Below are 17008 nucleotides of genomic sequence, written 5' to 3'. Positions count from 1 at the left end.
CAAAACGAAAGCATAAAATCTTTCAGATGGTTCATTTTTGGTTGTCTCCTCCTTAAAATACCTGTTCTTGTCATAAACCAGTCTCAGAACCTTTCCGAGCCTCACTTAAAGTAGTCAATACATAAAGGTTCCCGTCATGCAAATACACTAAAAATCTTGTTTTAACAGCCTCAGAGAAATGTCCCTAGGAAAAAAAAAATATGACTTAGTAGAAGAAACCCAAGGAAATGTAACCATATGGAGGCAAATTCTTGCCAAAGAGTGTATGTAAGGTCAGAATTTTTTTTCCTCTAGGAATGAGTACCCATTTGACTTTTTCATAGTATCAAGAGGGAACATCAAGTCACAGTGCTGCATAAACTCCTTCAGAAAACAACTTAACAGAAAAGGGGATCTATTAAATACAAGTAGTACATCAAAATGCATGTTGGGTGTATCCTCCATGTAGTCTGTAGCTATCTAAGCCTCTCATTGTCAAAGGCTAGAAGAATACAAGAGAAGGATCACTTTATATGTGCCCATTATTCTGTTCCCCGTGTATCTGCTACTGGTCATTGCCAAAGTAATAATTTAGGTGGTCTGATGTTTTCAGCCAGTACACAGTTCTTACAGCCTTAATTTAATGATGTGGTAGAGAATACTCAGAAGTTAAACAACATATACTCTGCTTAATTTGAGCATACAGCATTCACCAAATTGACTGAGACATCAAACTGGGGAGTTGACCACCATCTGCATTTACTGCTCTGTCAATGTCCTCAGTTTTGTGTGAGCCTCTAGTCACAGAGCTGCAAGTCCAGCAAGGTAAGTGCTCTACAAAGACATTTGGGCTGCTTTGGGACTATAAATGTGCTGTGCTGGAGATCTCCGTAAGACACCCTCTTCCCCACTGAGGCTGATCATCATGCCCGTGCTCTGATTCTTGAGTTAGCTCTGCTGACATGAAGGCTGCACCAAACCTTTCACAGAAAAATACATCTTTGGAAGGACTTGAAAGATAAATATCCTTTCCTCAAGAAGAATGCCACCACCTTAACCTGACCTTTTCCAATGCTTTAAAAAATGAAAAAATTTTTAAAGCCTCCCACCTTTTCCAGCCACTCGCTGCTCCCTCCCTTCCTTCCCTCTCTCCTTCCCTTCCTCCCTCTCTCCCGTGCTCCATATGTTTTCAAGGGGCTGCCAACCATCCCATTTCTCCTCTTTTCTTTAAATCTTACAGTAGAGTCTAATTTTTGGACTCCTTCCTTTTCCTCATTCTTGAAGGATGTCTGGAAAGGGAAGAGTATTCGTATCGGCATCTCAGTGAAGTCTGCATGATTGGAGAATATCCTACCATAGCCCTTTTTCTGCAGGAGTACAGCCAGAAAAACTGCTGCTCACGCAGCAACTCTAGATGTAAGAAAGGGATGGGTGAGTATCCTGGTCTCTGCTACTTCATGTTGAACCCCCACTGACAACCCACTAATGCTAAAACATACAGAGAGTTGAGTATCATAGACTTCGCAGACTGGATATGAGAACAAGCTGCTGTTCTGAGTTATTCTGGTTTTAGGATGCTCAGCTTACAGAGTGATAAAATATTTCAAACACTGCTCTAAAACCAAGGCTAATTTTGTGATGCGTTTTGTGATGCAACTTTCTGAAAGAACACATCAGAAAATGAGCTTGGGAGGGGGAAAAAAAGGCAGGAAAAAAAAAAAACAGCCCTGCTTAATGACTGGATCTGTAAAAATATCCTTTAGCATATGTATTAGTGTTCCTGCAACTTCCTTCTATAAAAAAACCCACAACCTAATGCTGCATAAAACTCATTAGCATCTTACGCTATCATACTGGCTGAATGAATCCTACCTTGGTAACTTCAGTGTCAACTTCTTTGACAGAATCCTAACATAAAGACAATTTAAAATCATTCAAACCCCAATGAGTAGTGTAAATCCTACTGTTTTTTCCCATAATGTTGCCGCACGGTATTTGAAGTCATTCACTCTAGCTTCCATCCTGAAAAAGAGAATCCAAACCTACACCATAAATACGGGTGGAGCTACATCGATAGCAAACAATACACAAAAATCCACCTCACCTCTTCCATTTCAAACGAGTCTGGCAGCTTGCAGTTTAGGTCAGCCACTGTTTTGAGTGTGTGGGCCACAAGCAGAGGTGGCTCCTTTCTTGGCCGGTCTTTGGCAGACACCTCGCACACAGGAGAAAAGTGAGGCTGTTTTGCAACTAGGTGCGATGAAGCCCAGGTTTTTCCCGATGGAGTCAGCGGACACTGGGATGTGGGGTACGCTGAGGCATCTTTGTCTCTGGGAGTTTGCTCCTGGATCAGACAGCCCAATGTAACACGTGCAGAAAAGCCCGCCTGGACTGTTCCCCTCTCAGCAATATCTGCACAAGGACAGGGTTGCTCTTGCCTGCCAGGCAGGTTGGCTTCCCCAGGTGCCAGCGAGCCCTGTTTCAACAACGTTGTCTGTCGAGAAGCCCTTTTCAGGAGCTGACCTATTCTTCTCCGCTTCACTCGTGTGACCGCAAGTCTGCTCTTTGCAGCATCCAAGAGACCAGTCTCATCCCTGCTGGTGTCCTGTGCTTTGGTCTGTTGGGTGTTGACGTCGGTCAGCAAAGACGAGAGGGCACTGGTTACATGGTCAAGTACTTCCAGCTGTCGAAAACGTTCTGAAGTTTGGCAGAATGGAAGGCAACGTGGTTATCGAAAAATATAATTTGAAATAATCAGGTACAATGATTATATGAACTTGTCATTCCCAAGAAACATACTCAGTACCTCATTCAAAAGCGGCTAAATTTTTCCATTTGCTTCCAGAGGATCCATTCAGGCTACATACAGACGTCATTGCATAGTTCTTTATATCAGACAGACATTTACGCAACGTTGAATTCGTTGGGTCAAGTGCAGCTGAAATACTGCTCTGTGTGAATAAAGGTTAGATTCCAGTCTGAAATTCTCTGGTTGGCTGGGCCGGACTTGGATGCCATTTTTGAGGACTTATTAACATTCATGTGAATAAAATTATTAAAATCTGATCTCAAATGTTTATAGCTGGCAGCTGTCCAGGATAACTGCAAAACGATTGTAGACATTAACTGATAAAAATTGACCACAGAAGCTATGTTCTCATTTTCAGAGTAGCACAAAGCAAAACACTTATCTCCTAGAGACTCATAGCTGATGTCATATAAAGGTTCCCAGATTTTTTTCGTTGTACTAACCTTTTGTAATTTCTGGATCATTTTTTCCATGGCTTAACATCTAAAGGGAAGCAAATAATGCTTTCTCTAAGGGATCCTGGAGATTTCCATCACTACAGCACTACGAAGTTATCTATACAAAGAAGTGCAACAAATTTTCGTGCCCGTTGAGTCTGTACCTATCCTGAGGCAATGAGTATGTCACCAGGACTCCTCCTTCCTTGAGAGATTCGTTGAAGACAGTAGATGGCAAAATGCTAATGTTCTTGGCTGCCACTTCTCCTAAAGAGCAGCCAAGCTTACTGCATGCAGTCTGCACGCAGGCTGTTGGTAATGCTGCTTCCCTGACAATTAGACAACAAGGGGAAATTTAACATGGATCTGAGTTGGTCCTGTGCATCAGGGGTCAATACGGTGACACATAATTCCGGATAGTTACTATATCTCCAGAATACTCTTTTTTTCATTTCCCCCCTCCCCGACATTGCCTGATTTTTGACACTGGGGGAAAACGTTGCCATTGCTGCCACTTTTTGAGACATGGTCAAAGGCTTCACTAATGCTATTTAAAGGAGCTACTTGATCAATCAGCACACACATTACAGAGTGTTCTATAGTTTCTATTTGCATAAATTTGGAGTGTAAATAATTTTGTTTTGTACATCCACTGTGCTACCACATGCTCTCCATGTAAAGCACATTTTCTCCTCAGTATTTCATCTGACTCCCACTACATCAGGACATAAAAATGCCAAGTTCTCATCTCCTTTGAACTGACAGTGGTACAGCACTCCAGTCCTTCTTCTGATTTGAACCAGAATCAAACTTGCTGCAATTTGAAATAGTTTTTACACACTGCTTAGATTTTGTAAATTATTTCAAAGACCTTGGGACGCCTAAAGAACAGCTCGAACGACAAGAGAAATGATAAATGGACAACACAAAAAGCCCCTCACTCATATGTGATGTAATAAATACATAGGTCATGAAGAAATTACATCAGGGACAGCCTTGCTTGATGGACTATTTCTCTCCAGGCAAGCAGTCCCTTCATTTTCTAGGTGTGCTCCCCAAGGATCCTGCCTCAAATAGGCAAAAGGCTGGTAAGATCTCTTTAGTCCCTGCAGCCTGCTGAAAAATAGTCAAAAACTGTAGCACAGATTAAAGGACATAAATGCAGAGTCACCTTCACTAGAAACTTCAGCCAAAACAGCAAATGGCTGCACTGTAATCAAGATCAACGAGTCTTCAATAGAATCTGTATCTTTTATAGGGCTTCTATTGAGTCTGTGATCAACCATTTTACAATTTAGGAGGGGAAGCTCACAGTCTTCTTCCACCTTCCTTAAATCTGGTATTGCATAGGCTGACGTAGTTATCTGCATGAAAGATTTGGAAAGTCTTCAGTAGGCCCACAGTGGAATGAAGGAACACAGAGAATTTTCAGAGCCAGCAAGAAATTTTCAATCAACACCTTTTTTTTCCACAGCAAATGGCAAAATTTGGGATAAAAAATCAAAATTTTCAGTGGAAAAATCAAGACATCTGAAATTGCTCAGTTTTTCTTAGGAAAAGTAAAAATGAAATTTCAGCATTGTCTACTTCGTCATACATTAAAATATTTTCCTTTTTTTTAGATTGCTTCAACTTGAGTCTTGGCAACACTGACTTTGCTTGAATCAACGCTGTGCTTCAGAGAATACATCTAGCAATTTACATTTCATTTCTCTTCTAGGGGTGAATTTACTTGCTGACATGCATCTTCTCTCTCTTAGCTGACCTGTGGTGGTCACAGGACAACCATGTATCGTGGGAAATGGTGTCTACCTAATACAATCATCTCACAGAGGAGAGTGAGACTTGAACTACAGCTCCAGTGAGGAGCTTGCAGCAGCTGAGACAGACAGAAATGAATGTGAAAAATCCACAGAAACAAGATACCAAACCCCAAGTAGATTTAGATATGGCAGTATGGAAAGGTAGTACTGAAATGTGGTGGGTTTTTTTGTTGTTGTTATTAAGCTTCAGATTGAAACATTTCAAGATTTCTGAACTCAGGTGTTCAGAAACTCAAAGTTTTCAAAGAATTTGGGGATCAACATATTAAGAAATATCATTACTTTTCACTTAATGCAACTTTTGATTGTCAAATGACTTCATTTCTTCAGTTAGGAAGTCAATACCACTTCCAATGAGGTCAGTAAAATTTTCACCACTGGTGAAAGATGGGGATAAGCTTTTTTTTTGGATCTGGCTGAGAAACTGAAGGGATGACTGACATTTTTGAAAATACACCTTATTTTTGTGAACTGAACCTTTTGAAAACTCTCTGACAATGCTAGGGAACCAGCACGAAGCAAGGAGACAATAAACAAATAACCCTATAACATTCCACAGGCATTTTAGAAGGTCAGATCAGCAATGAAGCAGGCCTAGAAAACTATTTTCATCACAAGCAAGGAAGAGTCAAACAGAAACAGGAAAGGGATCACTCTGCTGTGGAAGTCCTTACTCTCACCTCCCTTTCATCTTTTTTTCCTCCAGGTTTGTTATCTTCCTTCTTGCATGTATAATCCTTCTCCTTATTTCTCACTTTCTCAGAGTAACACATATCATACTAAATCAATTAGCTTTCTGTGCTGATTGAGAGAATTGAAGAAAGTAAACTGAGAATGAGATAACCTCTCAGGTATTCACTAACTCAGATTAAACAATTTCTTTTCCATGGCTAGAGACAAATGAGAGGGATTCAGACCGTATTTGCATAGGAATGGTTTGATGATAATAAACCAAACACGGTGACAATAACTGAATTTATCCAGTATGTCTCTGGGAACAGCGGTTCAGTACAGTCTTGAAATCTCTAGAGGTGGCACATAGTCTGCCTTACCTTGGCACTTTCATTTCTAAAGCCTTGGTGAAGCAGTCCTCTGACAGTAGGCGGCCTGGGGTTCCCTAAATTGTTCATGGAGACGTAAATGCCGTGGAACATCTCTAGACCTGAACCTTCTACCTAATTTTCAGAGAAAGGTCTTTTTCTGGATCTTCTTCTGGAGGCCTTCAAAAGCACCTCTTCTCCTCACTGCCATTACAGGGAGTGTAGGCTTCTGCTTTAGAAGAGCAAGCCCACTAGGTGCCTGAAAATTTAACTGCAGTATTAGTACTGAAGGCAGACAGATTAGGTCCAGCTCTAGAGATGCAATCCATTTTCAAATCTAATAAAAACGAATTTGCCTCTCCTCCTTCTTGCTATACCTCACTGCAAATTCATTAGACAACCTAAGTCTGGCAAGATTGATTTAAAATGGTTTGCAAACAAATGCCCTTTGAGGATGTTCCTCAGGAGATTGTACACTAAACCTGATTCACCCCTTTTTAGCTGTAAGTCCTCTCCTGGAGCGCCAGCTGTAGGAAGATACTTGTGCAAGATTGCCTACATAGAATCATAGAATGGTTAGGGTTGGAAGGGACCTCAAAGATCATCTAGTTCCAACCCCCCTGCCATGGGCAGGGACACCCTCCACTACACCAGGTTGCTCAAAGCCTCATCCAACCTGGCCTTGAACACCTCCAGGGACGGGGCATCCACAACTACATGGTCACTGAGACAGACTGGCTGCTTCTGAGAGGTGTTTAAAGTGGCGGCTGGATGATCACCCACAGGAGTTTCCTGACTCTCTCCACTTGCAATGGAGATAGAGAGACTCTACAGTGATTAAGCAACTTGAGATGGTGCTTCAGCTGAATGCCTATAATTTGGTGCAGCAAACCAGGGTGAGGTTAATCACCACATATAGAAACACACAGTCAGTGAAAAGAGAAGAGGTAAGTAACTCTGAAGGATGAATCCCACCTCTCTTGGTTAAATGTTCCCAGCCCAGGTAGGTACTTAGGAGGCCTAAGCAGATGGTGTGAAAACCCCCTTGCAAACTGTCAAAAGAAAGATAGTGTGTTTTGAGGGACATCACACCCACTGAAACAGAAACTCAAATCTTATCTTACTTCACAGCAACTCCCCCATACAGATAAGCCATTGACATGTACTAAGAGTGCTCCCATTGAGGATGACTGCAGGAGGAGTCATTAAATTCACACCTTGGCTTACCACTGCCTGCCTTGGCTGTACAAACTCTGTCCCTCAGGAGCTCTGTCTCTGCTCTCATTCCCTCCTAGTTCTCTACCTTCTCCCCTGAGGTCTCCATCCACCATCCACTCATACTGATTATCTCTGATCTCCCTCTCCCACTCTCTCAGAGGAGTTACAGAGAGAGAGAGAGAGAGAAAGGAAGCGAGAGCTGAGAAACCTGTTTGATGTGTCAGTTTTCTGTAAATATTGAAATATGTGCACGGGGCTTGCTATAAAAAAAGAGAGAAAAACACATTTTCCACAATGCTCTGACATTTCTGTTTCAATTCTCATTCCATCCATACTGGTTCCTTGGTGTAATTCTGAACAAGAATGCACGGGCTATGTGAGAGATCCTGCTTCACTGAACATCTTAAGTAAACAGAAGATTTCAAGAGCCATCTGGCTATCCTGTGCAGCAAACATGAGGGGAAACGATGTCAAAATTGGACTTTTCAGATGGGTGATATACCAGTGAACTAACAATGCTATTTTAATGCAGACTTATCTTTAGGATGAGGACCTTGTATTCATTTCTCAACTGCAAAATACACAACATGAGAACTAAAACCATCTAAATTAATAAAAATCAAGATCGTGCGCTTTAAATGGTGTAATTTTGTTGTACTTAAAATACAATCCTTGTCTACATCTTAGGGCATATTTGAAATACAAAACTCTGAGATTCCATTTAGAGACTTGTGGGTCTGATGCATAAGCTATGGCAGTTCTAGTCTCAGGAATTTAAGACCTTGTCATCTGCTCTGCACATTTCTCTATGAGAGGGGTCCTGTGCCCACCAAGGGGAAAAGGGAATGCGAGCCCACGTCTGGCCTGCCTGAATTCAGAATCCTCTATACTGGCTTACACCACCAAAGATGGTGGGTACGTACTAATGCGCTCTCGGTGAAGCGACTGAGGCAATGGATTCAAGTTCAATTCTGCGGACTCTGCAATGCCAATGATAATCTCTGGTGGTGGGAAGGTCTTACAGGGGATGGGCACTTTCCTTTTAAAATGCCACAAGCTGGTAGCTTCAGTAGATAAATCAGAGTCCACAGCTGAGGAGAGGTAAACTGTATTTCAGTCACATGAGGCAGTATTGTTGCCACAAAAGTGTACTTGAGGATCCTTGATGTCTCCTGAATATGTGTCCCTTTTTCATGAATTGTCTTTCATAAGCCTCTTCTTCCCCACTCTCTCAATCCCCATGCTAATTATGGCTAAAATTTCTCCTTTTGACAAAGTCTCTCTCCTTACCATATAGGTTTGGCCTCTCGATGTCCATCCGTTGTTTCTGAGCTTCCAAAAACACTCGGATGTTGATCCCTTTTGCTACAGAAGCACCACTCAGGAACCGTGGAGGGATTTTAGTGCAGACATCAGGTTCTTCCGTACCAAACCCCAAATCAAGAAGAATCTCCACTGGATCCTTTTCCCAGAGTGCCAGCCATTCAGTGATGCTGTGGTGAAAACATCAAGATTATTTACATCACTGTCTTGGTACCACTTTTCTCTTGCAGTAGCTATCATATGGACCTGTTTTTGTTAAATAATTCTCTTCCCTTCTTCTCTCCTCTTGTGGAGACTACTGCTCAAGTGAAAGCAGCAATTTTTGGTCACACTGCTAAGAGATTAACACACGTTCCTCCTCCCAGAGGAACGTGGTGGCATGGGATCTAGATAGCTTAGCAAAAGAAACATTAATAAAAGGTGTAGATTCACAGCTCTGCAGGCTCGCTTCTCTCTAGACACAATACAGACAAGACATACTACAGCTGCTTTAAGGCCTCGCAGCCTTTTACCTTTCAGTGGCTTCAAAGCCCGCTGCAGTTTCAGGTAGGATTTTGTTTTGTTTTGTTTTACTGGTACAAATGCATTCGAGATCATAGAATCATAGAATGGTTAGGGTTGGAAGGGACCTCAAAGATCATCTAGTTCCAACCCCTCCACTACATCAGGCTGCTCAAAGCCTCATCCAACCTGGCCTTGAACACTTCCAGGGATGGGGCAGCCACAACTTCTCTGGGCAACCTGTTCCAGTGCTTCACCACCCTCAATGTAAAAAATTTCTTCCTTATATCTGATCGAAATCTCCCCTCTTTCAGTTTAAAGCCATTGCCCCTTGTCCTATCACTACATGCCCTTGTAAAAAGTCCCTCTCCAGCTTTCCTGTAGGCCCCCTTTAAGCACTGGAAGGCTGCAATAAGATCATCCTGGAGCCTTCTCTTCTCCAGGCTGAACAGCCCCAACTCTCTCAGCCTGTCTCCATAGGAGAGGTGCTCCAGCCCTTGGATCAGACACGTGTTATTAAGACGGTCATTTTCATCTCGTTAAAATAAATGAGGAGATGCCTTTTACAAACGAAAGGCATTTGAACTGCTTATTCAAAATTGTGCTCACATTTGTTCATCTCTAAATGGGATAATACTTTATATTCCTAACTGGAAACACATGGAAATAACTAACCTTGGGGGTGCACCAGTGAGCGAGTGGGAAGAGCTGAGACTCTTGCATCTTGACATAACCGGACTTTTGGAAAACTCTTGCAGGGACCTGGTTGGAAAAAGGCAACAATGAAATTTGTTTACTCATGTGCTCCTCTGGGATGTCATTATGATTTTTTTCCTAGAGTAAACATTTGCGTTTTGTCTTGGTTTATAACGGTGCACAATAGCAATGCCTTAGAAGAAGAAGAGTCAGCATGAGAGTGTGGCAATACGCTTATTCTCAAGAACAGTATGTTACAGTAGGTGTGAGAACGTAGGTGTGAGGTACCAGTAAATGCTAATTATAAAGGTGGCAGAATGGCTCACTTTTGACAGATGGTGAATCTTTGGGGAACCTTTAGGGAGCACGGTTTCTCTAGCCACCTACTTCAAAAGATATAATTGCTCTTAAGAAAGTTTTGAAGAGACAAGGCACAATGAGCTGCAGCAGCAGGAGTGGCACCTGAGAACAACTCTACACTTCGCTTCTCATTGTGTTTGTATCTGCTAATCTGCAGAGAAATAACTGCTTTTCAGAGCCCGCTCCCTGCAAAAGGAACATCCTGCAGCATGGTAGTCTTTCTCAATAGGTAAGATGACATGCTTTTGTTACACCCAAGCTTGACTTTACCTGCACATACCTATCAGTAGTAAATGTTTAGATACAGTGGAACCATTCCACTGATTATTTTTTTAATCATTGCAGATTATCCATCAGCTCACATATTAAACAGGCCTTGAGGGGTATGTAGATTTTTGAACTGCTGTTACAAGTTTGAGAGAAGAAAAAAAAAAAAACAAAAACCTAAAATCCCTCCTTTTGACAAAAAGAAAAGGAAGAATAAAAAATTTATAACAGATGTCTATAGTGTCTGACACCTACCTCCTGTAGCTTTGCACAGTCATTTGTACCATTTCTGGTACTGACAAGGAAACTGTGAACAAGAAGAAATAAAAATAATTTATTTTCTTACTTTTTATCCCTCCCTCAAAACAGAAATGTGTCAAACTAGAGAAAAGACCAAAAGACTGATTACATTATATAAGGAAACATTTTAGCCTGAGTGGCAAAGTTGCAGAACAATACCATTATGGGAAGCTCAACTCACAGTATATGTTAGTCATTAATAAATGCAATGCATGTCAAAAAGAAGGGGAAAATAGGAGCCTTAATATTTCATAAACCAGTACAGGTACACTCTAAGTCTCTGCTACTTAAAAGTAAGCACCATGAGTTGGGTTCCACCATCTGTTACAGTGCCGTTGAAGATATACATAACAGCAAATATGATGAAACTGTATTTTAATCCCTGACATTTTAGTAAAAAAATACAATTAAAATATATTATTTTAAATTCTCATTCCAGCACATGCTGATACAACTTTTTTGTATATAACAGTTCTTCAGCTGTAATTCACTAGAATGTTGTATTTACTATGGATTTCTCTGAGCTTTGCATCGTGCTGTAAACGTGTTTGAGAGGAGTGAGACAGTTGCAGGACAATTGCAAGAGTTTCTGGAGAACAAAATATTTGTTCAAGAACTGCTGATATCGTTCACTGGACTCCAAGTGTGCTACACTTCTGAGCTGTAAAGTGCACATTTCATCATTTCACAATGATGAAATGAGAATAAGTCAGATGCAAATACGCAGTACCTGTAATTGTCACTTCCCCTCCTAACACTGAAATAACACACTTCCTAATCCTCTGAAAGCTAGAGTAGCATTTGCCTATGATCACAGTAGATATCCTTCTGCATTCCACAAGATGAATATTTTTTTTTTGTCTAGCTTTTAAAGTTTTCTTTTCTATTTAACAAAATTGTGTCAATAAAGAAGGAGAAAATATCCTTTCACGTTCTCTACTAGATTATTCTTCCGCTTGTAAATTCTAACACAAGTTCGTCTGGCTTACTCAGTGCAAGGATATCCATCCAAATGGAGAACATAAAGGTTACTGACATCCTGTAATTTGCTGTGGTAACATAAACCAGACTTTCTAGCAGCACACTGAGCATAATTTGAATAAGAATCAGCTACTTGTTGTATACCATTTCCTACTCACGAGTCAACAGAAGCTGTAGATTCACTATAAAAATGCTTGAGAATGTAAAAACTGAGATCTAAAAGTGAGATTTAATACAATTTTTCCCTAGCAGCACGTAGGCACTCCTCTCTGCAACAGAACATTATACCACAAACTGGCTGCTGCTGTGATTTCCTCAGTACCTCACATTGTCGGGACTGAATAATCAAAAGTGCTGCCAAATCAAAAACCTAGCGCTGAGAAACACTGGCCAGGGTGTTAGGTAAATAACTTAATGATGAGAAACCTGGGATTCGTAGGAAGCGTAGGAAGTAGTAGGTCACCAAAAAATCAAGTGCTGAGACTCGTGATCAAATGGGCAGAAATTGACAGGTTGCTGCAAGTTGGGTGAGAAGCAGTAGCTGGCGTGGCTGTACTCTCAAACCAGATCAAATCCTGTGTATGACACCTTAACTATCTTTTGCTTAGGTTAAAGTAAATTGAATTATCCTGTTTTGCTGTGGGTGAAGAACACGCCAACACATCGTTACCAAGGCTAAGTCATCCAACCTGTTAAGTGACTGTAAACTGCTCAGTAGCCCATCCACCTCTTGACTTGAACAATCTGCACTGGCAGGTAGTGCAAGATGGCCATTTCACTTGTGGTTCCAGCCTCCACTTCTTTGTCTAACAAGGAGACTCTCTTGAGAAGTTCCTCATAGAGAGCTTGACATTTTGAAATATTATAGACTGTTTTCTCCATATTTAAGAGGTCACAGAAATAGTAGTGGGGAGGGTACGGTATTTACATTTCCTGATCTGTGTAAGTATTTTGTTCCTGACACAAGAAAACACTGAATCTCATTACCAAACTGGAAGATACTTTGGGGGAAATAATGCCCTTTAGAAATCTGTCAGAAAACCTTATGAAAACAAACAAATAAACAAAAAATACTTTGTAAACCAACTGTGGTGCTAATTGGTGCTCTGTTTACTGCACATCTAAGTATATCTTTCTTATGAATAATATATTTTGCTAAGTAAAATGTGGCCTGTGATACTTGAGGGAGGATAAGGCATTTTAGCCTCAGTAATCTCTGATTAACAGGAGACAAGATTAAATCACATATTGTTGAACTGCATCTCTTACTTGTGAACCAAATAAACAAAAAGTCTAGATACAGAAGCACTGATAACATTTTTGGCTTCCAAAAGCACTAAAAATGTGCTCATTTTCAGGAATATATGAGAAGTTGTGAGGTGATCTGCGTTTCTGTTTCCTTCCCTAAAAAAAAATAATAAATGTCTCTGAATTCACTACATTCAGCAGATCAGGAAAGCAGGTGAGAACAAGCTAGAAGTTCAGCTTTCAGGTCAGTAGAATTACAGTCACTTGAAACTCTGGTACAGTAACTTCCAGACAACTATGAAAATCCATCTTAGAAACCTCCATTTGTCAATAGAAGAAAATAAAATTATGCCAGTGGAGACGGTGAACATAAGACTTTTCTGTTAAAGACCTCATGTGAGAATCTTCTCATTACGTCTCCAAACAGAGGAAAACATATACAGCTTATCCATGATTATCAGCTTTTCCCAATACGACCCACCCCGGAGGTTTGCGGTGCTGGATATTTTGTAGTTACGCAGTCCTTATCGGAAATGACAAATTATGTTCTCTCTTACCTGCCTGCCCTTGGCCTTGAGGCTTATCCCCACTTGTAGAGAGACTGTAAGATAAAAATAATTTTAAAAAGATAGATTAAATCCCCAAAAGAACGGCTGCTCTTTTCTGAGAGAGGAGGGCAGCGAGGCAGGTCGATGGGCAGGCACAGCATGGAGCACTCGGAGCATGGACGAGCTGAGTGGGGATGGCTGGTAGAAAAACAGAGCCATAGGCTCATCTTTCCTGCCTGTGAACACCATCTACGTTCTCCTCAACATATATCAGCCTCTGCTAAGTGTTGAGATTCAAATCTTGCTTTTGTGCTTCAGGCAAAGACCATGAAATTCTACCATTCTGCATGAGTAAAGTCTGTCACTTCTGAACTTAAACTTTACTAAGAATCTAATTAAATCAGCTTTTCTGGGGTAGAAGTGAGAGGAATGGAAGCAAAAACCTTTCCAGTGCATCACATAAGAGGCAGCTGTACGATAACTCTCAGCTGATTCATGTCTGCATGGTGACATGGTAATTATTAATGACATCAGTAATAATAGCCAGCCCTGCAATGCATGTTTGGCTGACTTGGCCTTACCCTGCCACTGGCAAAAGCTGCTACGACTGTTACATAAGATATTACTGCTATTTTTTTGCTCCTCACCATACCACCAAATAGCATTCCTAAGGCGCTGTGTCCTTTTTTTTTTTTTTCTTCTGTGGTACAACCCTGCCTCTAAACCAAATACACTTCAGCTGCATTTGCTTAAGCAGCAAATGCATAAAATCATACTGAAAAATTAATGGCAAATACCAGTCTTTTAGACTTTATTTTCACCCCAAAGAAGGACAAAAAGTTAAAAAAAAATCAGAATCAGAATTTTGGTGAACAAAATACATTTAAGTTTAAGTAAGTTGAAGGTTAAACTATATTTCCCTGAAGTAGCACATTGCCTCACAAAGTTGTCGGTATGTGTAACCACAGTTTGTGCCCTAAATCATGCTCATGCAGCAGGCTACACCTCCCTTGGGGCACCCAGCATTATGAAATTCCCATGATGTAGCAGACAGCTTGATCAGAAAACTATCCAGACACATGATGGGAAATGCTATCCTTCAAAAAATACTGTAGAACTGAACAGAGCACTGATACACATTTCTCATGAGGCACTGGGTTATAAGCAAGACACGGCAGTTCAGACTGAATAATTGTGAAACAGTATTTTCATGCAGTTCAACAAAATAAATAGTTCATTCTTTGGTTGAAACCAGCCAAAGCAAAATACTTTGTTCTGAATTTTCAGGGGTCACGATTTTCCTACAGGAAACTTCAATATTGCAGGCACTGTTTCCTATTGGAGAAATCAGGCAACAAATAATTAAGTAATAATGTGATCCAAACTTACAAAACACAAGAATTCAACCAGTCATTAATGTTTTCTTCTACAGAGTCTTTTAAAAATAAGACATAGAGCACTTCAGTAGAATCATAGAATCATAGAATCGTTAGGGCTGGAAGGGACCTTCAAAGGTCATCTAGTCCAACCCCCCTGCAAGGAACAGGGATATCTCCAACTAGATCAGGTTGCTCAGGGCCTCATCCAACCGGGCCTTGAACGTCTCCAGGGATGGAGCATCCACCACCTCTCTGGGTAACCTGTTCCAGTGTTCTACAACTCTCATAGTAAAAAATTTTTTCCTAATATCCAACCTGAATCTACCTCCCTCTATTTTAAAACCATTACCCCTTGTCCTATCACAACTGGCCCTCCTGAACAGCCTCTCCCCATCTTTCTTGTAGGCCCCCTTGAGGTACTGGAAGACCGCTATAAGGTCACCCCGGAGCCTCCTCTTCTCCAGGCTGAACAGCCCCAACTCCTTCAGCCTGTCCTCATAGGAAAGGTGCTCCAGCCCTCTTATCATCTTCGTGGCCCTCCTCTGGACCCTCTCCAACTGGTCCATGTCCTTCTTATGTTGGGGACTCCAGAACTGGACGCAATACTCCAAGTGAGGTCTCACGAGGGCAGAGTAGAGGGGGAGAATCACCTCCCTCGACCTGCTGGCCACGCTCCTCTTGATGCAGCCCAGGACGCGGTTGGCCTTCTGGGCCTTAAGAGCACATTGCCGGCTCATATTGAGCTTCTCGTCCACCAGTACTCCCAAGTCCTTCTCCTCAGGGCTGCTCACGATCCATTCTCCGCCCAGTCTGTATTTGTGCCTGGGATTGCCATGACCCAGATGTAGGACCTTGCACTTGGCCTGGTTAAACTTCATGAGGTTGGTACGGGCCCACCTCTCCAGCCTGTCGAGGTCCCTCTGGATGGCATCCCTCCCTTCCAGCGTGTCGACGGCACCACACAGCTTGGTGTCATCGGCGAACTTGACTCGATTGACAATGAGTAAAGCATTGCCAGATCAGTTTATAGCAATTAACCACCTCATTGTACTGCTTCATTTTTGGTGAATCTTGGAATGTATGAGAAAATTGGAAGAAGGGTCTAGTAATTGGAAGACTTTTTTAAACCAAATTTGGAAAGCAAAATAAAATCCTGAATTATACATTTGTCCGTTATCTGCCAGTTGTCCATATTCTGGAAGTATCCAGCAGTCCTAATGAAAATGGAAAAGTAGCTTTTCTGATTCTACATGAATGCATCCCAACGCACAGCTCCTGCACAGCTTGGAATGGGAGAGACAGTCCACTCCTGTGCGGAGGGAGGATTATTGCCTCCTTTTTACCTTATTTGCCCAAGGCCACGCAGGAAGCCTGTGGCAGGACCAGGAAGAGATCCCAGCTATCCTCCCTTTCCATTCAGTTTTTCAACCCAAAGGTAAGCAAAGTTGGCTCAGAAGTATTCAGCTCATTGCTAAAAAACGCCAAGGGGAGGCTTCTTTTCCTTCAGGTTTCCATCAGTGTAAGGAGCTGCCTTGCCCTCTGTGTCAGAGGAGGGAGGGAAGTGCTGATCTGGAACATGGGTTGGTCGGACATAAGATTGATTGCATCATCACGATTCAACGGTGCAACTCATTAACATAGTGAAAAGACATGGAAAGACTGCAGCCATCAGAATTCTGTCTTGACGCTCAAGTCTTCAGAGATCTAATTTTGATGTGTAGAATACAGCATATATGGATTTGCAAAAGTATTCTGGATTTTGTTACACTACAGAGCAACAGATTGTTTTAAAGTTGTAAATCTCTACCTAGCTGTAACCCTTGAAAGCTTGTTACTGGTATACTGAAGATTAAGTAAACCAGCACGTTTTGTCTAAACCAGTCTTTTAGGTTCCCTTTACGGCCAATGTAAAGAGTAAGGCACCTCTGCAGCAGTTTGCCTGTATTAGGAGGAGGAGACAAGAAGCTCTTTAGAGGTGCTTTTCTCCCCTGACCAAAGCAGCAGCCTAGCCTTGGACCAACCACAGAGCTCTGGGATGGCCAGTGAGATGATCCTGGGTGTTAGGTGACATACCCTGACACGTGGCACATGTACCCAGA

The 17008-nt window shown here is 41.7% G+C and overlaps 1 protein-coding gene across 1 annotated transcript in view; it reads right to left on the bottom strand.

Moving 5' to 3' along the window:
- ITPRID1 (ITPR interacting domain containing 1) overlaps positions 1-9861 on the bottom strand; it is a 35200-nt gene extending 25339 nt beyond the window's left edge. The window contains exons 1-6 of the mRNA XM_086615179.1: positions 9806-9861; positions 8597-8799; positions 6101-6165; positions 4397-4589; positions 2084-2676; positions 1218-1346 (exon numbers count right to left, since the gene is read on the bottom strand). Coding sequence (XP_086471305.1) covers positions 1218-1346; positions 2084-2676; positions 4397-4589; positions 6101-6165; positions 8597-8799; positions 9806-9861 — 1239 coding nt within the window. The remainder of the gene's footprint in view (positions 1-1217; positions 1347-2083; positions 2677-4396; positions 4590-6100; positions 6166-8596; positions 8800-9805) is intronic.
- Positions 9862-17008: the final 7147 nt, after the last annotated feature.

This window comes from Tauraco erythrolophus, chromosome 7 (assembly GCF_009769465.1).
Source record: "Tauraco erythrolophus isolate bTauEry1 chromosome 7, bTauEry1.pri, whole genome shotgun sequence".
Lineage (NCBI taxonomy): Eukaryota > Metazoa > Chordata > Aves > Musophagiformes > Musophagidae > Tauraco > Tauraco erythrolophus.
Note: the sequence above shows the minus strand (reverse complement) of the source record. Positions and strands in the feature narration are given on the sequence as shown.